This window comes from Podarcis pityusensis, assembly GCF_964106645.2.
Source record: "Podarcis pityusensis genome assembly, chromosome: 1".
Classification (NCBI taxonomy): domain Eukaryota; kingdom Metazoa; phylum Chordata; class Lepidosauria; order Squamata; family Lacertidae; genus Podarcis; species Podarcis pityusensis.
This window is the reverse complement of record NC_138028.1, coordinates 109200522-109228511: the sequence shown is the minus strand read 5'-3', so window position 1 is coordinate 109228511 and position 27990 is coordinate 109200522. Positions and strand designations below refer to the sequence as shown.

The window sequence follows — 27990 nt, the reverse complement described above, 5'->3', positions numbered from 1 at the left end:
ATTGGCTGATTTCACAAGCCATGATGAGATTTCGGAGGTAAAGCTGGACTGAATTGAAAACAAATTGAATACTCCACACACGCCCCTCAGAAAATAACCCCTATTACTTGGTATTTTAATAATGGATTCGATATGGTGCCAACTGGGAAATTACAAAGTTGGAGGTGTCTTAATGAAGAAAGTTTAATGGGTAGACAGGGAGCTCTCCTGAAAAGAAAACATAGCAGTTCGCTCAAAGATAGAAAAAAAGTTGTGAGCGATAAAGTTGTTAGTGGAGTTTTTGCAAAGCTCAGTCTTGGGAACCACTCCAATCAATATTAATCAACAGCCTTGATGGTAAAAATGAGAGTGTGATAATGAAATCTGATGATGATACCAAATTGGGGACCATGTTCAATACTAGGGAGGACTGGAAAGCCAAGCACAATGATCTGAAGGATTTTCATAATCTAGTGTAGTAGAAATGAGTTGCAATGTTCATGCATTAGACTGTTAATAATATCCTGTTTGTAGTTTTTTATTGTAGGTTTATCAGTAGGAGATGGCAGACAAGGAGGAATGTCTAGGCCTAAATGGGGAAGCACAGTGGGCTTTTAAAATTTGGTGCATTCTAATTTTTATTATTTAAACTTCTAAGGTTCTTTCATACATCTGTTCTGCAGAATTAAGTTGGTTTGGGGCTATAATAGCATGACACAGCAGGAAAAAGGTCTACTCTATAGAATATCATGTGTGGGGTGTAATATCAGACCCTCCAAGTGTCCCTATTTTCTAGGGACGTCCCCGATTTAGAGATGTCATCCTGGTTTATGATTTGATCCCAGAATGTCCCACCTTTCCTTAGGATGTCCCTATTTTCACTGGAGAAATGGTGGAGGGTATGGAGTTATCTGACCCCCGATCCATCTGAAGGCAATTCTGTATAGGGAAGTTTTTTTAATGTTTAATATTTTATTATGTTTTTATATATGCTGGAAGCTACCCAGAGTGCTGGGTCAACCCAAGAAGATGTGTGGGGTATAAATAGTAAAATTATCATTATGGAACAGGATGTCCCTATTTTCATTGGAGAAATGTTGGAGGGTATGGAGCTATCCAACCCCTGAGTTTCTTTTAATTTTAATTATGATTTTATATATGTTAGAAACTGCCCAGAGTGGCTGGGGCAACCCAGTAAGATGTGTGGGGTATAAATAGTAAGATTATCATTATAGAATGAAACGTCTCTATTTTCATCGGTGAAATGATGGAGGGTATGTAATATTAAGGAAATACTGTCCGTGTTATATTTGTTCACGTTCACTAGAGTCTAGAGAAAACCCCATCCAGCTTTTACACAAACAAAGCTCAGGAGTTCTGTAGACCAGGCCCTGAGGCTGTTGAAGAAAGAGAAATGGGGAAGGGGTTTTTTCTCATGATTCAAGTACGTTCCAAAGTGTTCTAAGTAATGTATAAAGAGTGTTTGTATAAAGAGTACATCTTACAGATGGTTATTTGTTTGTTGTCTTCAGCCCCTACAGTGAAAAGTCCCACAGAAGTGTTGCTGAGTTGAGTAACATCATTTTCAATATTTGACACTTGTTCCTTTGGCTGCACATACTCATCCTGTTAAAGAGCGTTTCCCTCGATTGTTCCACTTAACATGTCTCTCTGTGGGGTTGAACTGGCACCCTGCCTCCTAGAGCAATAGTAAAGCAAACTATTAGCAAATACTTTAAGCCCATTTGGCAGGGACTGTGTTCCCTCCTCCTTCCCACCACAACACTTAGTATGCTGTGTTGTTTGTTTCTAGTTCCGCTTCTTAATAACAAACAGTGGTTGCGACAGGATATGATTATTAATAATTCAGAGTTCAGGGTGCCATTTCAGAGTACCATTAAATAAATACATCAGTAAAAAATTTCTGCAGACGTGTGAATTCACACACTTCAGCTTTTACAATTGAATTTTAAAGCACTTTTTGAAAGTGACCAGTCCTGGCTAAACCATGACTTGGCAATAGGCCTGAAATCTTGGTATCGTACAGCAGATGATGGTATGCTGTACTGACCAGTAGCGACTGAGGATGTGGCTTATTCTGGTGTAGAAATTTGCCTTGTAAATTGAAAGTTGGTCATGGGTTGCACCTCAGTGCTTCATGTTTAACTTACACTGTAAAAGAGCTGCTCCCTTTTTCCTTTGATCACATTCAGATGAATCTGTTAGATAAATACCAGAATTACAGTGCAGGAAGACTAAAATGCAGGGTGTGTCAAGCTGTAGATACAGACTTATTTAAGGCAGAGGGGGTTTTTTTTGCAATTTTATTTTTTTTTAAAAAAAGACCTTATGAAAATTCATCAGCAAGATGCATACAAATGTTTGTATGGAATTTTGCCTAAGATTTGCATTTCTCTACAAGCTGTCTTCCCTAATATAATGCATTTTTAAATCTTATTTGTGTTTCTATACACACTTTATCCCAGGATATTCATTTTTTTTGTCCACATCACTTGGCTGGAGAACTGCATTGCAAAATTCAGAGAATGTGAATTTCAAAGGATGATTCCCTTTCAGTTCCCATATTTTTTAAAAAATTAGTTTTTATTAGAGATTTTCCTGTGTTACAAAACAAACATACAAATGGAGAAGAGAACATATAGCATCTCCTTTTTTAAAGAGCCTTTTTCACAGTTCGTTTACATTTTGTAAGAGACACTGTCGTTCTAGATATCATGCAGTTGGAGTGGGGAGAAAGATGGGAGGGTAATGTTCTTTCCTTCTATCGTATCAACATCACATCACCTTAAGAGGTTTTGCAAGGAAAATGTTTGATTATAGATAAGATCACAGATCGGGGATAAAACTGTGAACCACAAACCCTTCAAGCAAACAAAAACCAAGACTGCACAATTCGTGAGTTGAAATTTTCAAAGTTGATAGCGAAATGTCAAATGTCTTCTTTTCCTGCTTTAATGAGCAGGACTGCTGGTCTGTCACACAGCAAGTCTGGGAGGGGGTAGATGGTGGTACCAGAGCAGTAGCATCCTATGTGTTTGAGCAGAGTCACCTTCCTGATTCCCATATCACCACTGCCACTTACTTGAATGGGACCAAGGCTGTGGCGAGACTGTACTTATGGAAGCACTTGAGTGGCAGCAGTCTTGCTGGTGCAGCAGCAAGGTGCCAACCTCACCACTGTCCCACCCCAGCCTCATTTGGGTAAACAGCAGTGACACTGGTGTTGGGAGCCCAGCTCCACCCCTCCACATACTCCATTATCAGAGAAGGGGCAGGAGAAGCTGTAGTTGCCTGATCTCCAGATTCAGCAACTAATTTAAAGAACCAGGGGGTATCTCTGTGTTCCATTATGGCAGCCCTGTTTGCTAGCCTGTGAGGTGCTGAGCTTTGAATGGGCAAGCAGAGACAACCACCATCATTTGTCTGCTAAACCAGGGATGGGAATACCTGTGGCCTTCCAGATGTTGTTGGTCTCCAACTCCCATCCTCTCTGAACAATTGGCCATGCTGGCTGAGGCTTATGGGGAGCTGGAATCCAACTACATCTGAGAGGCCAAGGGCTCCCTATTCCTCTGCTGGGCAAAGGCTCAGCATAGTCCACATCTCCTCCACAACCACCCTTCTCATTGGCGCAAGAGGCCAACTTCCACAAATCTACCCATCACAACACAGTTGGAGACTTGCTGCAAAACAGATACCAAAGGATTCTTCTCTTTCATAATGACTATGCGATAATAACAATGCCTTTCCCCGTGAATCAGAAAATATAATTCTGAAACCTAAAAAGGGCAATATGTATTTTGGTTAATTAACTGGGGGGGGGGGGAATAACAGTTCTTCCGTCTAGCCTCTCTTCCAACAACACTCTGCTTAACCAGTCTCGATTTCAGCATGCGGCCTGCAGCCTTGCTATTTTTAGCCCAGATGGGGCAGGCTTAAATTGCTTATTTTCCGTTTACTAAAGTCGTCTTGTTTGTTCCCATGGAAACTGTGGCAAGTGCTTAACTGTTTTATTAAATGGATTGAAGCCACAGCTACAAATTCTGAAAGGGAGAGCCTGTTGAGTTTTAGGCACAGTTCACACTGTGCTTAGACGAAAGTGTGCAGCAGGAAAAATTACATTAACTTGAGTGGAGGTGGGGGTTACAGTTGACCATGTTAGGGTTACGGAGGCAGGGGGAAATCAGGACATTTGGGGGGGGGGGGCAAAGAGCCATATTACTCTGGTGGAAAGCGGCCTGTCCCACATTTCAATAGTAGGTGGGACCAAAAAGAGAGACATACCGTAAATTGCACTGAACCACTTAATACAGGACAGCTGCCTTGGCTTTTGCTGGCTCATGGTGCCAGACTGCTAGTTTTCTCTGATTTTAGCCATATTGCATTCTGTATCATTATACACTTGATGATTGCGTGGCAGGCGGTAAAGCTATAACACCTAATGCATGCACACTGAACATATACGTAATTGAGAGTCGCACTTAACATATGCAGATGCATTCATAATTAACACCAAAGCACTTATATATATTGGACTTACCATGTGTATGTGAGTGAGTGCACACACACACACACACACACACATACACACACACACACACACACACTGTATATCTGAAATAGCTCTCCCATGGAAATAATTTCTCATTTCTGATCAATGACTGTAGATCACTTGATATATTCCAGGTCTTCTGCATTAGTTACAGCACCCTGTCATTATGGCCAGTTAATTCTCTCGCAGATGTATCTGTGTGAAACTAGTAGCCAAAGTGCCTCTTGGTACTTATTACTGTAATCACATTACTACCAGAGTTGATACCCAGTGCTACAGAAGCAGACAAATGACTTTATGAAAAATGCAGCTCGTAAAGAAAAGTTTTGGAGTTGAGGGAACATCATCCAGTCTCTTCAAACACTCGATTTTGCCTGTCGCTGAAAAAGAAGAGGTGAGCCGCATAGAAAAGGTACCAAGCAAGAGCAGTTTCCAGTGACTTCACTGTATGTGGCAGATGTCAAGCCCTTAGGCCATTTCTCCCACTACCGCGTGGCATAAGTGAAAGTGGTTAAAAAGCAGGGTGCAACCCTGCTTGCCTAGACAGCAGGTTTTTAATTACATTTTTATATATGTTAGAAGCTTATATGTTAGTAGAAAGACCTTGAGGTGATCAAGGGTTTTCTGGTGGTTTAAACACTTCTTTCAAAAAAACGTAAAAGAGTCATGTGCTGCTCAGACAGGTGCAGGGATCTCTCCATGGCTTTCTATGCTTCCTGGAACACCTTGAGAGCAACGTCATTCAGCACAGGGCATTGTTTCCTTGCAAGGCATTCCAGGAAGTGTGGTTGCCAGAAGATTCTCGTGCTGATTCCCACCAGGCAAGCCTTCCTGGAATGCCCTAATTTTGGATGGCGGCTTTGCTTCACCACCACCCTGTGAGCAGTCAGAAAAGAGCTAGTCAGTTATTTATTTGCTCAGTTCTAAAGATAATCTGAATAGCAGCATGCCTGTTTGTGCCGAAGCTCCCCCCCCCCTGCCCTTGCATCTTTTCTTTGACGCTCAAGTTACATAGCCTCAAGGCTACATCTCGGCCTGTGCGCCATTCTCGATGATGGTTCCGAATGTCTCTTTTTCTTCTTCAGCCTCTGTGTATTCCCCATGGAAGACATCCAGAGAGCTGCTGCATATGTTACAGTAGAGGCATATATTTCTTAACATATTCGGCGAGTTGTTTTGTTTCTGCTTGCAATATATGAAATTGGGTTGTTGTTGTTTGACTTCATGTTTACTGTTGAGTTACCCATTGGTGTGTGTCAAGCTCTCTCAAAGAATCATAGAGATGGAAGGGGCCACGAGGGCAGTGGCATAGTGTGGGAGGGGCCACAGGGATGGTTGTCCCGGGCGCAAAATTGTTACGGAAGCAAAATTTCAACACCCGGTGCTGCCTCAATACAGCTTCCATCGCTGGGCTCCGTTGGAAACGCCGTTTCTACGCTCTGAATGATGTCTTTTATACTGAATGGACACATAGCAGAGCGTTCCTGGTTTATCCAGGAAGCCAAAGCAAAGTTTTTTTCAACCGAAAAACTCTTCCCACTCCCTTAAAAAAACAAAAACAAAAAAACTGCTGAAACTTTTCTGATTCAGAATTGGAAGAATGTGCAGAATTCCACCACAAAGACAGCTAAAATACAAATAGTTGTCTATTTTAAGCAAGTGTCCTCCCTGTAGCCCAGCCAAAAGTTTGACTTTCAAGCTGCTGACATTTAAGAGAATAATGGGGCTTTTTTCAGCCTCAGCCTCTCTGTTGATAGGGGAAATCGCAGGTGGCTGTTGACACTGAATACCTTCCCAGTATGATGCTGTGCACGTGTTTGAAGCATTTAGGAGGAACAAAAAAGCAGCCAAAAAAAGGCGAGCTGAACTCGTTCACCCATTTACAGTGGAGGCTGCTGCGTTTGAGCAGATGGGGCAGTGGCCTGCCATCCCCAGTCTGCCCTGAGCCAATCCCCACCTGCCTGCCTGCCCCACAACCAGCCCGAAAGGTGGCATTGCCTCTTCGCTTCTCCCTTCTTAATCTCAATGTTGCCCCTTGTAAAATTCATCAGAGAGGAGGATGGGGACAGAAGTAGGATTAGTTGGCTCTGCTTGTCATTTCTCCCATTCTACATCCAATTTGAGCTCCTTGTCTGACGCCCTACCAGTCCAAATGGCCACCATCCAGCACTGCTTGGAAATAAGTCTCTTTAAACACAATAGGACTTGCCTCTGAGTTGGCAAGTGTAGGATCACACTGGCAGTGACATAAATAAGGGAGCTTCTTGAAATTACTATATGGTTGATCGATTGTCAGAAAACATTTGCCTGTCCTTAAGTCAAACGAATGATCGTGTTTCTCAAAACAGTTAACATATTCCTAGAATGACTGGCATAGAAATCACTGGGGAGGAACGATTTCACTTACAAACCTTTGCTTAAATTGTTCCTCTCTCTCTCTCTCCTTTCTAGGGTCCACCTTCATTTGCAACACCCACATCATCCCAGTGAAAAATCAAGAAGGAGTTGCCATGATGTTTATTATTAGCTTTGAATACGTAACAGATGAGGAGAATGTAGAGTCTCCAGAGAAACTGAACCAGATACTCTCAGCCAAAGTTGCAAACCGTAAGTGTGTTTACTATGGGAATTTGGGTGGGTGGGTCGTAGGGCATGGAACAAATTATGTGCAACTCTTGGTAGAACTTTGGCCTTTAACACATTCCCTGGAACAAAGATTCTTGGGCTGTGTACGCACTATACCTTTTAAAACACATTCGAAGCACATTCTACCCCACAAAGAATTCTGGGCACTGTAGTTTGAGTCGGGGGAATGTGTTTCAAATGTCTGAACAGGAATAGCCTAATTTTTGTTGTCTATGTTTTGGTAACCTCTAGGTTACATTACTGCAACACGTTATATGTAGGGCTGCCTCTGAAGACGGTACGGAAGCTCCAGCTGGTGCAGAATTTGGCAGCTAGGTTGCTTACCAGGAGGAGGCGGTTTGAGCATATTACAGCAATCCTGGCCTGACTTCACTGGCTGCCAATTGGTTTCTGGGCACAATTCAAAGTGCTGTTTTTGACCTATAAAGCCTTAAATGGCTCATGGCCGCAATACACCAAGGACCGCCTCTTTCCATATGAACCAACCCAGACCCTGCGATCATCTTATGAGGCCCTTCTTCATGTGCCTCCTCCACAAGAGGTCTGGAGGATGGCAACATGAGAACGGACCTCTTCTGCAGTGGCTCCCCACTTGTGGAATGCTCTCCCCAGGGATGCTCACCAGGTGCCTTCACTGATATCTTTAGACACCAGGCATTTGGCTGATTAGCATTCTATGGCCTTTGAAATGCATCTGTGGGAAGGGGGTTATTGGTTTGTTCTGCTTTTGTTTTCATTATGCATTCTGTGTTTTCATTTTCTATTTTTATGTTGGATGAGGGGTAGGATACAAATTTATTTAGTAATATTAGTTTTTAAAAAGCTTGTATTAAAGGTATGTTGGGTCCAAATGAAGGGATTGTAGCTTAGGAGCAGAGCAGCTGCACTGCATGCAAAAAGGTCCAAATTTCCATTTGTGGCATCTCCAGGTGAAAAACGTCAGTCACAGTCATAAAAAGGCAACACTGATTGATGAACTAGTTTGAATGTTTTAGTGGTATTAACCATGGCTTTATACATGCCTTCAACACATAGCATAGCATGTTCCCGAAAAATGTGTTATTGAAAATGCCTGGAAGTAAAGGGAACGGGTGCAGAAGGCATGCACTTTTTTTAAAAAAAACACACCAGCATGTTTATTAATTTGGGTAGGTAGCTGTGTTGGTCTGACGCACTCAAAATAAAAATAAATAAATAATTGTCCAGTAGCACCTTACAGGGACGCGGGTGGCACTGTGGGTTAAACCTCAGCGCCTAGGACTTGCCGATCGCATGGTCAGCGGTTCGAATCCCCGCGGCGGGGTGTGCTCCCATCGTTCGGTCCCAGCGCCTGCCAACCTAGCAGTTCGAAAGCACCTCCGGGTGCAAATAGATAAATAGGGACCGCTTACCAGCGGGAAGGTAAACGGCATTCCGTGTGCTGCGCTGGCTCGCCAGATGCAGCTTGTCACGCTGGCCACATAACCCGGAAGTGTCTGCGGACAGCGCTGGCTCCCGGCCTATAGAGTGAGATGAGCGCACAACCCTAGAGTCTGGCAAGACTGGCCCGTACGGGCAGGGGTACCTTTAGCACCTTATAGACCAACTAAGTTTATTCAGATATCTGTATCTGAAGAAGTGTGCATGCACACAAAAGCTTATACCAGAACAAACTCAGTTGGTCTATAAGATGCTACTGGACAATTTTTTTTATTTTTTTTTTATTTCGATGTTTATTAATGTTTGAGAACACAATAGCAAAAAAAAAAATCAATAGGTTGTAAAAATCAGTGGGCTAATCAATCAAAGGAAAGGAAAACTAGAAAAGAAAAGAAAAACTGTAACCATAACTGTGACTCAGGGAAGTACAGAGATTGCTTTCTTCATCTTTCACTTTCTATATTAAGAAAACAATAGGGAGTGATGGGTCATAATTTACATCAGAATGAAATCAGATCAACAGTCATCAGCAACAAGAATAAAACTCTCAGCGCCCTTAACAAATCACAGTTCCCAGGATTCTGTGGGGGATGCCGTGACCATTAAAGTGGTATAAGAGTGCCTTAAATGTATTGTGCAGATGTGGCCGTGAACATATGCAGTAGAGGTATACAAAGATGGAAGGCTTTTAAAGTGAAATCATATGTAGTACAGTGGTACCTCAGTCTATGAACAGCCCTGTTAACAAACTGTTCAGACAACGAACTCCACAAAACCGGAAGTAGGTGTTCCAGCTAGTGAACTTTGCCTCGGAAGCCAAACGGTGGAAAGGCACCAGCAGCGGGAGGCCTCAGTAGGAAAAGTGTGCCTCGGTTTAAGAACGTTTTGGTTTAAGAACAGACTTCTGGAATGAATTAAGTTTGTAGACAAAGGTACCACTGTACGAAAGAGGGCTTACTCTGCACATGAAAAGTGGCTAAACAAGAAAATTGTACAGAATAGGATTCTTCCCAAGGTTTAAATTTCTGTAGGTTTAAATTCACCATATATTCAAAACACATAGCTCCCTCCACAGAGCTCCCAGTAAACAAACTTTGGTTCCCAGAGCCATGTGCTTGAAATATATAGTGTGGATCTGAACTTAGTTACTACTAAGGAAAAGAATCCTCATTTGCACTATGCTTAAAAAAATGTTTACACCCCCTTTGCTTCTACTTTATTAAAGAATGCTTTTCAATAGATGTATCTACAAAATGCAGTATCATTGCTGAAGGCCATCAGTGCCTAGAAATCCAATTTTAAACATACACACACACATGTCTATATCAGGAAGAATGTCTGCCTGCTCATCCAATTAGGAGGCAAAACCATATGAATGGAGTGTTGTTTTGTTTTTGTTTTAAAAAAATGAGAACCATAATCTGCTTGCAGATATTCTAATGGCACAATAAGAGGCTAGATTTGTTAAACAAATTACTCATGAATTATTTGCTCAGCTTTGCTCCTAAGCTATTAAGTTTAGTTAAAGCTATTAGGTTTAGCTAAGGCTATTAGGCTCTGGAAAGGCTGCATAAAATAAGGAGGAAAATGTCCATCACTCGTTGCATTTAATAGTAGATTTCAGTCATTTGTTTATAAACCGCTCTGCATTTAAGGAACAGAATGCCTTAGCAGTGATATAAAATATAAAACTGATCATAAAGCAGTATCAAAAACCTAAATGCTAACCATAATTTAAAACTGCAGAGATGAAATATAGGAAATTGGGAGGGCTTTGGAGAAAAGGAAGGTTTTCAAGAAATGTTGAAAACATAATTTGGGGCTTGCTTCCTTTCTGAATCTGGAAAACTGGTGCTGCAGTGCTAACAGTGTGTGCTTGAGCCACATAATGCCATTGTCAGAGCTTCATCCTAAGGGCATGGAGTGGGATGGAGGTGGAGAGGTGGCTTCTCAGATATCCTGGTCCAGAACAATATAGGGCTTTATACCTAGACAGCATCATAATAAGTAGGGACATCATCTTGCTGTCAAAGGTCCATATAGCTAAAGCGATGATTTTCCCAGTAGTGATGTGTGGAAGTGAGAGCTGAACCATAAAGAAGGCTGATCGCCAAAGACTTGATGCTTTTGAATTATGGTGCTGGAGGAGACTCTTGAGAGTCCCATGGACTGCAAGAAGATCAAACCAATCCATTCTTAAGGAAATCAGCCCGGAGTGCTCACTGGAAGGACAGGTCCTGAAGTTGAGGCTCCAATACTTTGGCCACCTCATGAGAAGAGAAGACTCCCTGGAAAAGACCCTGATGTTGGGGAAGAGTGAGGGCACAAGGGGAAGGGGAAGACAGAGGATGAGGTGGTTGGACAGTGTTCTCGAAGCTACTAATATGAGTTTGCCCAAATTGTGGTGAGGCAGTGGAAGACAGGAGTGCCTGGCGTGCCCTGGTCCATGGGGTCACAAAGAGTCGGACATGACTAAATGACTAAACAACAACAAGTAAAACCTTGAATCTAGCTGGATAGCAGCCAGAACAAGGCTTTCAACAGAGGTGTTGCATGTTGCTGAAGTGTTGCCCTAGAAAGCAGCCATGCTATGGCACCCTGTAAAGCCTATCTAGAAGGAGTGTTAAGAGCAACCCCTAAGCAGCCAATACTGATGACTCCAATGAGGACAGAGAGTGGGAGGAAGGGGCCAGAGCCCTCCTCCTCTTGCCCCTGACCAAAGAGTCAGGCCGTTCCACTGAGAAACACCCACTGGAAGTCTCATGCACCGTTTTCCTTGGCTCAGGGGAAGGAGGCAGCACCAGCCAATGCCAAGCAGGCCCCTTCAAGGCTGAGGGAGTGAGGAAGCTCCATGGCACAGACTGGGCATGTCAGGGGAGGAGGAAAGGCAGGCTTGGTCTCTGAGATAACAGTGACGTCTTAAGAGGCAGTAGGCAACCCTGCTCAAGGAAGTACAGTGGTACCTCGGGTTACAAATACTTCAGGTTACAGACGCTTCAGGTTACAGACTCTGCTAATCCAGAAATAGTACCTCAGGTTAAGAACTTTGCTTCAGGGTGAGAACAGAAATCGTGTGATGGCAGTGGGAGGCCCCATTAGCTAAAGTGGTACCTCAGGTTAAGAACAGTTTCAGGTTAAGAATGGACCTCCGGAACGAATTAAGTTCTTAACCCGAGGTACCACTGTAGTAACACTTTCAAGGTGATTTATTTCCACAGAGAACATTATCTATGTAGAGGAAGTAGAAATTGGATGGCGGCCCAATAGGGTGTAGTGGGAGGTCTGGAAATAAAACATCTCACTAAAAAAGGCAAAGTTGTAAGGGTGTCTCCCAGACGAACTATTGAAACTAGGACCTGTGATTCTAGCACACTGTATTTTCCAAGAGTGATCTGCAAATAAGAGGACTTGGGGCTGAATGTGTCAGTCAGACTGTTGTGGTCTATATGAGAATGGAAGGGTTAATCTCTGCTGTTCTAAGCTTACTTTTGCACGTACGCACAGCCAGCCACACAAGTGCATTTCCAAAAAGGTTGGCTATGCAAGCCTAAACATATCTACCCAGACGTAAGTGCCTCTGAATTCCACAGGACTTATTCACTGTAAGTATGTATAAAACTACAGCCTTTCTCCATAGCACATCTCCAAATACTGTGTCGTATTAAAGCACCCGTGGTCCTGAAAACATTCTGCCAAAAATGTAACCTATTCAGATAAGGACCCAAGAAAAGCCAGATGGATCAGGCCAGTGACTCATTTAGTGTAGCATCCTATTCCCACAGGGCCCAACCAGATACCTATGGGGAGATCGAAAGCAAGACTTGAGTACAACAGCACTCTCCCCAAATGTGATTCCCAGCTACTGGCATGCAGTTGCACTGCCTCTGACAGTGGAGTTAGAACATAGTCATTGTGGCTACTAGCCACTGAGATCCTTAATCTCCATTATTTTGTCTAATCGTCCTTCGAAGTGGTCCATGTTTGTGGCCATCGTTCTGTGTAATTAAGAACAGTTATGTAAGCACAAAACCCCCAAACTGCACATCTGAATTCTCTCTAATGTGCTTTGGAATTCTCATTAACTCCAGTGTAACACTTTTAGGATTTGAACAGAATGGGCAGGGGAGGGGGGGAAATGCAACCATTTCATGACAATATGAAGGCCAAAGTTCAGCAATATGTGATGGGGTATAAGGCCTGCCCTGAAGGTTTTTAAGAGAGTTGCACATCTGTGTGTCATACGCCATAATCATTTGCTCCCTGTGCTACAGTTCTGAATCCTTCTCAGGAACTCTTATCATGGGGAATCATTGATTTTGAAACCCTGCTATATATACATCGAGCTGTGTCTCTGTTTGATAACATTTGTGCCATAGAACTTCATGGGGAGGGGGGGCAAGAGGAGTTAAAACAGCAATTTCCCCATTCTGCTTACTGAAGCAAGTTTCTGCAGTATGAGTTATCTAATGGCCTCTGCTTAGGGAACCAAGAAATTTCTAATGCAGAAAGCATGTTGCACAATTTAAAAGTCCCCTTCAGTGGAGCCTAAAGCTGGGCAATGTTCATTTTAAGTTGGAGATGAAACATTATATTACAAACAGAAAGCCTTTCAACCAAAGTTCATTATTTTAAAATTTATACACACACACACACACAAAATCCATTATTCATGTGCTTTTAATAACATTTTGCATGATGTTATGCAACATCCTTCTTGCATCTTACGTACCTAATGCAGTGGTACCTTGGTTCTCAAATGCCTTAGTACTCAAACAACTTGGAACCCAAACACTGAAAACCCGGAAGTAAGTGTTCCGGTTTGCGAACTTTTTTTGGAAGCCGAACATGCTCCATTTTGAGTGTTACGCTTCCAATTCGAGTGCCACACTTCCATTTTGAGTGCCACTCTGAGGTCTGTCTTTGCTATTTATTTTGCATTTTTGTTTTTGCAGCTTTTGTTTTGTTTTTGTGACTATGTGGAACCCAGTTCAGCTACTGATTGATCGTGTGACTGCAGTACATTGATTATTGCTTTCATTTTATGGATCAATGGTCTCATTAGATAGTAAAATTCATGTTAAATTTCTGTTTTAGGGGTTGTTTTTAAAAGTCTGGAACTGATTAATCCATCTTGCATTACTTTCTATGGGAAAGCATGCCTTGGTTTTGGAACGCTTTGGTTTTGGAGAGGACTTCCAGAATGGATTAAGTTTGAGAACCAAGGTATCACTGTACACAACTTCAGCGCAATACAGATCAAGTAAATAAGACATAACTCTGCATAGTTAACAGTGTAGGATTATTCAAAAGTAAGCTCATTTTATTAGGGCCTTATTTCTGAGTAAATGTGTGTGGGATTGTGCTGTCAGAGTAATTCAGGGAACAAACTGACATTTGCCCAAGTTTCTAAACTTCTCCATTAGTCACCACAGTGCATGTTGTAACTCATGTACAATAATCTATTGTTACTACTGTATGTCTAAAATTAAGAAGCCTTTTTTTAATGGCTTGAGATAAATTAAAGGAAAATGAAGGCCAGGATCCAAACAGCTGTCATAGGCTCATGGAAGGGGCTTGAGCTAACTCAGTGGGATTTTTGACTTCTAAAAAATCTGAACAATGCTATAGTTTTTGGAGATGCAATTCTATATTCACTTACGTGAGAGAAAGGCCCATTGAGCAGAGTAGAGTTTCCTTCTGAGTAAACAAAGGTAGTTTTCCTTGCTGCACAGCAAAGTGGAAACAAGTCAGGAAAAGTGAAACCCTTTGCATATTGACTGAGAAGTCTCCCTGTGTTGACATACCACCATTGGTTTATTGTATTTATTCAAAACATTTATATCCTGAATTTAAATTAGAGATTTGCAAAGTGGCTTGGGGGGGAATGAAATGAAAGAATGATAAAAACCAAACCAATTACGAAACAACAGACTGTAAAACAGCAGTAAATATGAACAAACCACCAGCAGGGAGAAAGCAGCACCGTTAAAACCAAAAGGCTGGGCAAATAAACCTGTTTTCTGCTGCTGCCTGGATTGATGAATAGCTCTTGAGAGAGCATCCCAATGCAAAGTTCTATGACCAATAAAGCCCAGTCCCAGCTTGCCATCTAACTAACCTTGCCATCTAAGAGGTGCCAACGCCCTGGGGCCCTGGGTGCCCAAGCACTCACAAACATTTCCCATGAAGGAGCTAGGCACCCACAAATTTCAGTGCCAGAGCCGTGCATGCTGCATGATACCCATGGCCCTGAGCACCCACAGTCGTGGGGCCAAGTTGGCACTCCTGAAGAAGGAAATTCTGCACATGGTATATGTGAATGAGCAGGCTTGTCTCAAGCAGCCCTTGAGATACCCAGATCTGAAATCACATAAGGCTTCCTAGGTCAAAACTGGTCAGAAGGACTCAGATCGTCTTGTGCCATACACAGAAGAACCAACAAGTCTTCAAAGATGTCTAACACAATGTAGTCATCTAATCTGGACCAGACCATGCATAGCAGTGGCTAGACCATTTCTGGGCAGGAGTGGCTTCCTATGGTCCAAATTTTCTTGGGAAATGCAGGTATGATCCCCTTCCGGGAAGCCATTGGTCCCTATAAAACCAGTGAGGCTTGGGGATCAGTGCTTCTACATTGTTGTGATCAGATGGGGTGAAATGTTGAGCCCTTAAATGCAAGCTGTGTAAGCTTGCTCCCAGATAAAGAAAAGGGAGTTGTATAAGGAGTGGGGTTTTTTTGTTTTTGTTTTTAAGTGGAATCTCGGGCAGGGTGGAAAGGGAGGACGTATCAGAGGTAGGAACAAAGCAAAGTAAAACAGCAGCTGGTCAACATGAGAGGTAGTCAGAATGCATAGCAAGGATACAGGTATTTTGCTGAGTATTAAGAAGAAGAAAACATATGAAAGAGTGGCAGAGGATATGAGAACGGAAAAAAGGGTGGACAGAAATCCTTGGATTAAGCAAGGTGTCCTTTGATGGTACAGCCCAGTGACTAATCTATTTGAGACACTAATACGTGTGCAATCCTATACACCCTTACTTGGGGGGGGGGGGACTCCCATTGAAAACAATGATGATTGCTTCCGAGGAATAGGACTGACCCATAAGTTCATTTAAAATGGTCAGGCTGCCCATCAGGATAAATAGTGTTTTGCTCAAGCACATTGGTTATCTTATTGCGAGATCATTTTCCTTTAGATCAACTATTTTGGTATACAACTGGGCAAAAAGCTTTTGAAGAATGCTAGTGAAATTCTATCAAAGTATAGCTTAATCAGCATGAAGTGCAAGTCACTAATTATTTGGTCTTGCATATCATGTAATAGTAAATTTATCCACAGATTCATGTACTTACAGGATCAGGATGTTGTTGTTTTGAAGGAAGAAGAAAAGCTTACTTGCTTTTGCCAGCCTAATTATGGCAAGTCTTGTGCCAATATGTGGACTTGCCTCAAAAAGCAATTAAAAATGAATTTTAGCTGGATGGCCCATGCATTGTGAAGTTTATGCAGAATCAAAAAGTTATTGGGCGGAAAAACATAGTCAGCACTTGGCAAGGTGCTTCAGAAAAATTACCGTATTGATTTGCAAATCTCTAAGAATCTCAATATAAACTACTTCATCACTCCATAGGATAATGACAAGGAATAATCCCAGTTTACTTAACACATGTGACTTTGCCTGCAGTCCTATACACACTGACATGGGATTAATCTCCATTAAAATCAAGTATTGGGTTGCACTATTTGGTTTTTTATTTCCATTGGGTTCATTTTTTTGCCACATTTTGAAAAGGCTCAAGTTAAGAACAGAATATGCATTGTGCTGGAACGCAGGTGGCGCTGTGGTCTAAAACACAGACCCTCTTGGGCTTGCCGATCAGAAGGTCGGCGGTTCTAATCCCCGTGACGGGGTGAGCTCCCATTGCTCAGTCCCTGCTCCTGCCAACCTAGCAGTTTGAAAGCACGTCAAAGTGCAAGTAGATAAATAGGTACTGCTCCAGCGGGAAGGTAAACAATGTTTCCGTGTGCTGCTCTGGTTCACCGGAAGCTGTCTGTGGACAAACAGACCCGGAAGCTGTCTGTGGACAAACGCCGGCTCCCTCAGCCTATAGAGCATGATGAGCATGCAACCCCAGAGTTGTCCGCAACTGGACCTAACGGTCAGGGGTACCTTTACCTTTTATGCATTGTGCATCATCCTGTTTATTTATTTATCCATCTGTCCAGTGCTTTCCCCCCTAAAAAATAATGTTTAGGGGTACTCTCATTTTCCTACTCATATTGAAATACTGTCCCTCAATGAGGCCAAACTTAGATTCACAAAATGTTTAGGGGTATGCGTACATTCCCCCCCCCCCGAAAAAAGCACTGCATCTGTCTATGTATGGAGAGGCTCTGTGGATATTCTGACCTGAATAAGTGAAAGATTTTTCCAACGTTGAAGAGTCCAAGCAAAAGAGGCCGCGTCACACCTTACATGATACCAAATGCAGGCTTACAACCAGGGCTGGTTTCTAAGAATCTCTTGGGGACCCTTTCAACAGAGCTTTCTTTTGGCCACAGTTGTTGAGCTTTTTGGCAAAATAGCAACAAAAAATAAAAATAAATACTTGCCATTTTTGAGCTATTTTTATGGATAATCAGCAGAATTGACGCTGGGTCGCCATACGTCTAGATTTTCCCAGACATTCCCCCAATTTCCGCCTGGACACTGCTGCCAACTGCGGTATTTCGGATGTATGGCAGCCCTACTTTCAAATAACATGGAAGTGATATGGTGGTCTACAGGGAGAAGGAGAAATCAAATAAGATACCACTTCTTCATTTCTATGGAAGCATTTGCTGGATTGAAGCCCCTTCTATGAACATACGGCTCCCTTCTGTTTGTGGAACAGCTTCATTGGAGCCAGCCCATAATTTTATAAAATGGATCCAACCCATCTACTGCTGAGGTCCTGCCTGCAGGTTTTGCACAGCCATCTTGTTAGCTACTGTGAGAACAGGATGGTGGACTAGATGGGCCATTGGCCTGATCCAGCAGGCTTTTCTTACGTTCTTATAGAGAGAGTTCAACCATGAGCTTGGCTCAGCTTAATGTGGTGCAGACCAAGGAGGAGCAGAGCGACTGAGACTTTCTCTCCTGGAACATACTTAGTGTGACCTGCAGACCAGACCAGTGTCAATAGGAGGTTTGCCGAGCTCTTCATTTTTTACTTACAGTAAAACAGATTTAAGAGAAACTTGGACAGAAGGGAATGGCACAAAAGGTTAGCGAGCCCTATGTGGCAAAAATGCTACATTATTGATGCTCACCTTACTTTGTCTGTTTTATTATTTAGTGCAGCACTTGGCCTTATAAATCCGAAAAGGCACAGTTTTACATCATGGCAATGAATAAATAATGTAACCAAGGAATCCTTCCTACATCTCATATTGTAATTCTATAAGTGAACATCTGCGTTGCCTGTCTAAAGCTGGGAATCCCTCAGAGTTTGGGATCTCCATCCAGCCACAGATCTTGGGGGTCTCAAATTTCAGCAGTGACCTGCGTAACACCAAAATTCGGCACCCCTCTGCTTCTTACGCTCCATTGTAAATCAGAGTTGTGGCATCCCCAGGGGCTTGGCCAGTGCAACCAAACCAGTCGCACTCCCCTCTATCTCCAAATGTGTTGTATGTTATACTTATTTATTTACCACCTTTCCCACAAGGAGCTCAGGCCAACATATATTGTCAGGCTTCGGAGAATCCTATCCCTTCCACAGTAGCAGCCAAGAAGCAGAGAAACAATAAAGTTCTTACCATGCAATTTATTAACATTCACAGAGAGAGACGAAGGAATGCAGTCTTCCCGAAATAATGGCATTGCTCCAAGTAAAGTCCCCCCCCCCCACATCTCTCCTATTCTATGTCACCCTTGTATCAGCTAATCTGAGCTTTCTGCCTCTGAGCTCTCTGTTCTACTACCCTCAATGCACACCTGGTCCTGGGAAAGGGGGGCCAGGAATGCTCTCCAAAGACACTGAGTCTGACAGCTGTCTCTCCCCTGGTGCTTCTTCTTCCTGCTGTTGTTCTTCCAATATTTCCCAGCTTCTCCTCTCTGCAGCCTCCGAACTATGTCCTTCTGCAAACCACTGCTCTAAATCTATACTGTTGATTCGTGGCCCTCCAGATTTTGTTGGATTACAGCATCCCTGACCACTGGCCATGCTGGCTGGGACTGATGGGAGATATATCATGTTCTCTGCAGCTGATTTAAGGGTTAGGATACACAGAACTATCTGCACCTGCAGTTTCAGAGCAGACCTTAATATTCATAGGCTGAATAATATTCTAGCTGAATAATACTCATTGTCAAGGATTCCAGGGAAACCAGCAGGAACCTTGCTGCCTGTGGGTGGAAATGACTTCTGTGAGCTATAGTAGTAGACTGTGCATACTTGGGCCTCAAAGCCTCTTTAGACAGGTAAAGAAAGTACAGAAATATATCCTAAGATTACCAAACAGTGCGATCACCCAGGCCTGGAATCAATACTAGGGCTCTGTTATGAAGTGTGCAGTTTGCACACAGACCTGCAGTTCTCATATGCAACCCTGATACCCATTTTATAACCTAAACATGATATCAGGACATCTAGTCAGGAAAATGATGCTGACTAGAGACATTTGCTTTTCAAAAAAAGGGGGGTGCTGGAGGAAGAAAAGGTGGTGGGTTGGGGGGTGGGTTGGGGAAGTGTTAAGGCAAGCAAGATTCAAAAGGAAGGAGGGAGACTTCAGGGCAATGCTAGAGGGGAAGGTGAGGTGTGGGAGGGGAGGATCAGCCAAGAAAGAAGTTAGGAGCACAGCAAGGGAGAAGAAAGAGAGCAGATCAACCGTGCATCCTCAAAAAGAGCAACTTGATTGGGCCTGACAGCAGAAGATAGGGGAAGAGGAAAGAGTTAAGGAAAATACTGACTAACTCTCCAGAAAGACTGAGATGACATTGGAATAAAAAGACAAAAAGGATAGGGGGAGTTGGTACCTGTCCTTATTTCTGCAAGGTATGTTTGATGTGGAGGTGTGATAGAGAAGGGGATGAGCAAAAGAAAAAGAGGGAAGCTCCAGAGAAGAGTTCCTGTTCAGGGAAAGGAGGGCTGTACAATCCCCAGTTGCTAAGGTAAAGAGCAACCATTTCAATGCCTGAGATGAGCATTTAATGATTAAAATGAAAGCAAAGTCTGAAACCCTCGTCTTCCTCTCTTATCACTCACCTTTAAAAGGTTTCCCTTAGCAGAACAGCATCAGTCAGCCTGATCACTCCCACTTCTTTCCTCCTCTGGCACAAGCCAGTAAAAAAGGCCAGCTTAGCAAGATATCTGGGGTTGTGGTTTGCTTCTTCCTAAAAAGCAAGCCAGGATTGCTAGCCAGCCTTTGAAGGAATGGGTTTCCCAAATCTAAAAATCTGACTGTACAGTCAGTCTGGAACAGGCCCCAAAAACCACATTTTTCCTCCTCCAAGGGAGCATTTTCTAAAATGCTTTAACTTGAGCTCGTGAGTCAATGTATAAACAGAAAGCCAGCTGTGCTCAAACTCACTCCTTTATCAGTCCGTGATGGCAATGGATGACCTTGGCTGTTCCAGTGGAGCAGGGATGGCACTCTGTCTATCTTATCTTACATTAAGACCACACTCTGACGCACAAACTTAGTCTGGGAATGGCGCCAGGAGTTGGTGACCTCTTGCTCCAAGATAAGAGTGCCGGAACAGGAACACCCTTTTATGGTCAAAAGTATAGGAAGAGGAAAACCCTTTTATGGTTAAAAATAAGGAGCAGGAACATCTGTGATGTCAACTTGCGTGTATAAGCTGACGTGGCTGGATTCCTGGGGAAGGGGGGAGAAGGTGCCTGGAGGATATATATACTGCATGAAATCTCTCATTTCTTGGGACTTGCTGTGAGCTGATCACACAAGTGCCTTCTGCTATCCGGAATAAACTCTTTCTCTGAATCAACCTTGGTGTCATTTGACTTCCTTCCTCCCTCCCGAGAGCAAGGCAGACCCCACCAGTCTAATAAGTCTAATAAGGCTACACCTTAAACCAAGGTTTGTTGTTAGCTTATGAATCTCGACTTGGTAGGGATCAAACAACCCTGTATTTGTTAGAAGAAGAGCAGAGTGGGAACAATTGGGCAGAATGCATGCAATGCCTTCTTAAGCCAGTTTCTCGTTTTTCGTATCATAAGAGCAATTTGCCACATTTTTGCATCAGGCATCGGCATTTTAAGGCACGTGTTTCTTAATATACACATTATTATATGCAATTTTGACTAATGTGCATGTTTTGCAAGCAATGTTTTGCAATATAATGCATTTTGTTTGTTATTTCGACTAAAGCATGTGTTTTTATGCAAAAAAAAAAAAAAAAAGAACCCAATGCATACATTTTTGGTACACAGTTTTTTTACTGAAGAACTTTGCTCCAAAATTTGGAGAATGCAATTTTCAAAGGTTAGCTGCATTTTGGTTGGCACATTGTTTCATGAAATGCAAAATAGGGAGATTCCAACCCAAATTTCTCCCCCATCCCTATTTATGTCAATATTCTTGGCTTATTGTTATGTGTCAACACTGGCAGTGGATCCATTGGTAGTTTTGACCAACTTATTATTGCATCAGTTCTCCTCTTGTAAGAAAAGAGGAATGGTGGCTAGATGGCCATTGGGATCCCTTTCAGCTCTGCAATTCTATGAACAATCTCACACAGTTACTTTGAACATTGTTCCTTAAAATGCACAAGAGTGCGAAAGAAAGGGCTCACACCGTACTTCACACATGCTGGGCAACTGTCCAGGGTCCCAAAATGTCAAAGCAATGAAGCTGACCTCTATTGCCACAATTCTGTACTGTCCAAAGTCATTACACATACAAGCAGAGTGGTGTTTGGCTGTGAAAGCAATGTATTACATTAAATACCATCCATGTGGATCTGTATATTTATGATTTATTGAAAGGCAACCATTGAGCCAAATTCTAATTTTTGTGTATATCTCCTTGACATATGCTTCTTTCCCACATTTAAGGTTAACTATAACTGATTTATTATTATCTGTTATTTCTTTTTTAAAATAAAATAAAATGAATGCTATCTGTAAATTCAGTTTACTTGTATTTCAGATGGCAACAACCTTTCAAGAGGCTCATTGTCAGGTAATTCTATCCATTGAAATCCTATTTACACCACTTCTGCTTCTATTATTTCAATGACTAGCCCAGCTTTCCTGAGCACTGATTCAAAACTGTTTCTTACTTACTGGATCTGAATACCTTCCTCTTTTCTATAGACGCTCACCAGACCCAAAACATCCTACCAGCCATGTATTAGATGATTGACAATCTCCCTGTTCATGCAGTTTGTTGCAAAAATAAGAGCTTTATCAAGCATGCACATCCAGCCTTCAGTTTTGTGGGTCACATTTTATGAAGGCTTAGATTATCTGACATCATGTCCTACCCACCAAGTTTTTGGGACAACCAATTTTAATCTCACTTTTCTACATGGATGTATCGCTTGAAAACATTGCCCTGTGAACATCACATATATTGCATCGACAGAGGCATGGTATCCAACCTGATACAGATTTTTTTTTCCATGTCAGAAAGAAGGTCCAGAGATTGTAATAGATTAAGGGCCACAAGCTACTTTTATTTCAATAACTAAATGCAAATATTCAATTTAAATATTTCTGAATTCACCTGGTTGTGTTCCTTGTTTAAACCCTTTGCGTTGAGGTCACGTATCCATGCCTCTTAAGGGTAACTCTTGCATGGCTCAGTTTCCCCACCCTAATCCTCCCCATCCTTATTTCATTCTCCTGTCTCTTAATGGTGAGGATAAAAGAAGATGGACCCTCTTATCCCACCAGGCTTAAGTGTCCATCGTGCAAGTATTAACAGCTTTAGTCCTCAAATCTGTCACCACCATCCACGTGGCATACCATGGCCCAAATCTATCTGTCTCACTGCCATGTATTGCATGTGATACCAAGCATGTATCTTAACCTTATCACACCATCTCCTTGAGTTCAATGGACTGCTGAGCTTTCCACCCACTAGAGTTGCCTTTGTTTCAGGTCACTTGTGCTAGATGTGGCTTCCTAGCCTGCTTTTTTTCTTTTTTTTAGCTTGGCCCTGCTGGCCCACCTTGGCCACTCATTCACTCGACCATGACTGCAGCATCTTTCACACGTCCCACAGCCATGTGAGAGCCGCTTCCTTGCAGCACATCGTGCAGCAAAAGTGGAAAGTGAGAGGTTCCTCACACACACCTTTTCTCATCATACTTGAATCTTTTCTTTATTACAAGACATTAAACAATAAAATTCATAAGCTAAAATCATCACATGGCCGCTAATATATCAAAAAACAATGTCAATTAATACAGTGTGCAATTTATACTCGGAGTTTGGTGACAAAGATAGAACATAGCCTGATGTAGATAGATAGGGTCAAATAAATTCATCTCCTTTACAGTTGATGGCTACCTTGGCTATATAATTTGCTCTAATTTTCCTAGCAGCAGTTGCAAAGAGTGCCACACGCCAGGTCACATACTTATCTGTGTCTGCGAGGAGATATAAAATCATGTCAGAGGGGTTCTGGTGAGGGGACCATGTCATTATAGGTATTAAAAATCTTTTTCTTGCATCATTATATAGGGGACAGTGCAAGATATAATGCATAAGGTCCTCTACTTCAGGACATCCCCTAATGCAAACACGTTCGTTTTTTGGTATGCCTCTGTGTCTCCCATCTCTATAAGCAGAGTTTATTGTATTTAATCATAACTCTGTAAAAGCTTTCTGAAGCTGTGCAAAAGTCAATTCATTAAAATAAGATGTATGTTCATTGGCCTCTCTAAGTTTAAAATACAATGGGGCATACTTGAATCTGAATGAAGCTGAATGGCAGGAGAGTAAGAACAGGCAAAAATGAAGTATTCTTCACACAGAGCAAGATTAAACTACGGGATTCACTAGTACACAGTGCGAGGTTCACTAGTACACCCACTTGGACAGTTTTCAAAATTGGATTAACCTTATCATGGAAGAAAAAGTTATCAATGACTAGTAGCCATCTATGTAGTGAGTGATAATTTGAACATAGAATAATGGATGCAGCATTCCCCATTGGTGTAAGGAACAATTGTATTTTGCTTAGCTAACATCTCCTATGTGACCATCTAACGGTGGCAACTTCATGGTGCTTGAAGCTGTATCACTGGAAAAGCCAAAACTATCCTCAGAGTGTTTCCCAAACTTGAGTCTCCAGCTGTTTTTGGACTACAACTCTCATCATCCCTAGCTAGCAGGATCAATGGTCAGGGATGATGTGAACCATAGTCCAAAAACACTGCTCTAGAGGCATCATCAACACACACACACACACACACACACACACACACACACACACTCTTCTGGATTTCTTTTAAGAATGTGAAATAATGGCACATATTATTAAATGTACTTAGAAGAATTTTAAGTTGGGGGGGGGAGTTTCCCTTCTGCATGGGTCTGAAATGGATACGGTCAGATACTGCTTATGATTTGGTCTAGTCAACTCTGTTGAAACCAAGAGACAGTCCCTTGCCGAGCAGGTTTGCTGTATTGCTGATTCAATCCATATTTCCAAAAGAGGATTAGCAAGACTTGTCAAACATATCTGCCCTACTCATTATTTTCATGAGCATTTCATGAGATAGGGTTTTTGTTTTGTTTTTGCTGGTTTGTTTATGTTATTTATAGGCCACCCTATAACAGAAATTATCTGAGCAGCCCTAAAAGATGAAAGCAAGAACAAGTTTAAATAATTACAATTACAGCAATAATGCAGCGAAGAAAACACCTCCAAGTACAAGATGCAAATATGATGCAAATGATGTCAATAAATAAATAGAATGGATAAGATCAGGCTATATAGGTGACAATGTCTGTCCTGTTCACACAAATTGTAAGTGAGCTCTGCCTATTTCATGTCCAATAATAGAAGAGGGTTTCTCTTTTTTTAGAGAGAGACAAAAGAAAGAATATGAAAGATCATTAAGTTGCTAATTGCCTTTACAGTAGAAATGAGCCACCTGTCAAAAGACAGTTCAATTAAATCAAAACAGAACATTGGAAGTTTCTTTTCCAGTTAGAAAAAGACTGGCAAAGATATTCATCTGGGTTTCCCATTTCATTCCTGAAAGTATTAGTAGTGAGCCACATTCTCAATGGGTATCCTTTCCAGCTGAACTAGCAGTTAAGACAGCTAAATCAGCAATGCAGCCTTGCAGCCAAACATGGTTGTATTAACCTAGCGAAGCAGAAAAGACCATCTGCACCACCATGAATATTACTAAAATAGAACAGCAGCAGGGCAGGGAGGGAACCTTCTACATTTTCCGTTGCAAAAATGCAAGGAAATTCGATGAATGATCTTACTTTATGGGCATGCACCGCAACTGATAAACAAAGAACTATAGTAATTGTCTGAGCTTTGATGTAATTAGCTGGCACAATTGATTTACAGACTGTTTTATAACTCAATTTCACGTGCATTACGAAAACTACACAATGACTTTAATGTACTTTGGTAATTTTCAGCTGTAGCCAGTTTGTCAAGCATACATTAGCTGTTAGGCAAAAGCTTCCTGGACAGCTCCCAAGATGCACGTCATTGGATCTATGGGTACAAATTGAAGACTGACAACTCCAATGGCTTTCTCGCATGCCGTGTTTGTCTCTTCTTAAATGCTATGGAGTGAGTGAGTGTTTGTGTAGACAGAGGAGATAGAAGAGTGCCTCTGTCTCTGACCTGCTTACTACCTCTACACGCTGTGATTATTGTTGTAAAGAACCATACGGACCGGTGGAAAATGTTCATGGTTTAGGTAGGAATGCAGATCCAAACATGCATCAGTCTGCAGTGTAGATAGATAAAGCATCTGCACAGAAACTGACATTTGGTATCCTGGGATTCTTATTCTCACTTGGGCACAGAGAGCGTGAATTTCAAGCATACTCCATGGCTAGGAATGGATGAATCAGCCACCTGTAAAATCTGCAATTATCTGCAATTTCTTCTTCTTCTTCTTCTTCTTCTTCTTCTTCTTCTTCTTCTTCTTCTTCTTCTTATCCCCCAGAAATTCAAATTTAAATACATGATTAGATATGTAATCTAAAATGCATTTTCCTCACCAAATATGCATTTCTAAATTTATTTGTTTCTCAAATTATGCATTGTAAAGTTTATCTTGATGAGCTCCTCAAGCTGAGAACAGTGTCAGAACATTTAGGAAGTGCGAAAGCTGGCAGATACCTTCGTTCGTTCATGATGTACAGATCAGGTCAGTTCGCATCAGAATTTGCAGTGATCCAGTCCCTCAAGCATCCCCATCCAAAGTCAACTATTCTACACACCCCACAAACACACATGACCTTTAAAGCTTGAGAGGGCAAAGCGCTTATGAGATTGGCTGCTACCTTGTAGGGTCCCTTGCTCGATGTAGAGCCAAAGAGCAAAAGGACTCAGGTAGCAACTCTGCTTGTCACACTGACTGGAAGATGTTGTCCAGAGTTTCATGCAGAGAACATTTCCAACCCTACCTAGTGAGGCTGGGACTTTCTGCATGCAGTTGCTCTGGAACTGAGACATGACTCATCTGGGTAGTGTATGGCAAGGAAATACAATTGCTCTTCCCCATCGTTCATTCAGTGAACGTGTGAGGAGTTGTATGAAAACTCTTTATTTATTGCACATACAGGGCTTCTATGTAATAGAGTAGTTGTACCTCATTTAAGTATTTCATTTCATTTTCTTTAATTATTTTTTTATTTTCAGTTTTTTCATATATCATTTACATACAAATAAAATCATTTTTGTACATATATAGGATTCCCTGAATCCTTAGACCTCCCCCTGCCCCATCATGGTTTCCATTGAAAGTCTTTTGCTACTGCATCTGATAATATTTATCCAAATTTTGTTTATATCCCATTTTAACCATAAATTTCATATATTACAAATGTTATATCAGTCCTGCTAACGTTTTTAAATGTTGACAGTGCTCTTTAAGGTAGTCTGCAAACTTTTCCCATTCCTTATTCAATGTCTTGTCTTCTTGGTTCCTGATTCTCCCGGTCAATTTTGCCATTTCAGCATAGTCCATCATCTTGATTATTCATTATTTTATTTCAATTCAGAAAGAACACAGATTTTGCCATTCTGTTGCAGAAATTTAAAAAGCGGTTCCTAAACTGGATGTTAGCCTCACAGATAGCCAAAAGTAGAAGAAGCAAGCCTCTAGTGAAGAGCTAGGTCTTGACTGAATACAAACATAGGTCAGGCTGCAAAGTGGTGTACAGTGACATGAACTCTTATCTAAGCTAGCATGTGATTACAAACAACCAATCAAATGATTACAACAACTTTCCCATAGCAATCAGACCCCATAGTCATCATTCCAAAGCAATCAGGTGTTTGTTATGCTCTTTTGACTAGACTATCCCAACTTTTTTGCCTCTGTTGACTTCACTCCCCACCCCAAAGCCCAGCAACAGGGCAATGGTGGGCAGAAGAAGAGGAGCTGGGGAATGTGGGAATGAGTGCTGGGCGACAGTTGTCTTCTTCCGAGGTGCTTTCTCACAGTGAAGGGGCAATGTCCATCCATGTTGGGGGGCAGCCCTCTCAAACATATTTTTTGGAAGGAGCAAAGGGACCTGGGCCCCTAGGAGTTGGAGCCCTTGCATTGCACTGGAGTATAAAAAAAGGCTGGTTGAGGAGCAAAGTAGCTATGAGCATGTATAGAAGGCATGTATAGAATTGCACTGTAGGTATTCAGCCACGACACAGACCCACATTATTTGTTTAAGGACATGACCAGCAACTTAATCTAGCAATCACACACCTCTGTCTTTGGTTTTTTCCCCAGGGATGCCTCACTTTATTGCACTGCACTGCACAGGCCATTGTATTAAGTCATTTCTTTATAGTGGATATTCTTTTGTTCAACTACAACGTGTCAGCATATGAAAGAACAAACATTCCCTTGTCCTATCAGAACAGGGGCACCATCTCACCCTCAGGATTATGGGTGCCTGATGCTGTAATATGGGCTCCTCCAAAAATGGAAACAACGTGGCACATTGTGCGTGTGACATCACATACACTATGTGCAGGCGTGTGCATGTCATGTCACATGTCCGTGTTGCAGCAGCTCCTCTTCCTTCTTCTCTCCGCAGCCAGCGAGGCACCCTTTTCTGTGGGGAAGGGCTCAGACTAGGAGGCAGAAAGATTCTGCCTCCACATCTGAGCCCCCACCCCCCAGAAGAGGGTGCCTCACTGGCTGGCTGC

At 42.1% G+C, this 27990-nt stretch overlaps 1 protein-coding gene across 12 annotated transcripts in view; it reads left to right on the top strand.

The window, feature by feature from the left end:
* The window catches only part of KCNH7 (potassium voltage-gated channel subfamily H member 7), a 262472-nt gene that overhangs the window by 146323 nt on the left and 88159 nt on the right, over positions 1-27990 (top strand). For 7 of the 12 annotated variants that reach the window (XM_081005812.1, XM_081005813.1, XM_081005811.1 and 4 more), the window contains exons 3-4: positions 7004-7159; positions 21775-21807. In XM_081005812.1, the coding sequence (XP_080861938.1) occupies positions 7004-7159; positions 21775-21807 (189 nt within the window). The remainder of the gene's footprint in view (positions 1-7003; positions 7160-21774; positions 21808-27990) is intronic. The other 5 variants (XM_081005807.1, XM_081005814.1, XM_081005809.1 and 2 more) reach the window with 1 other exon arrangement.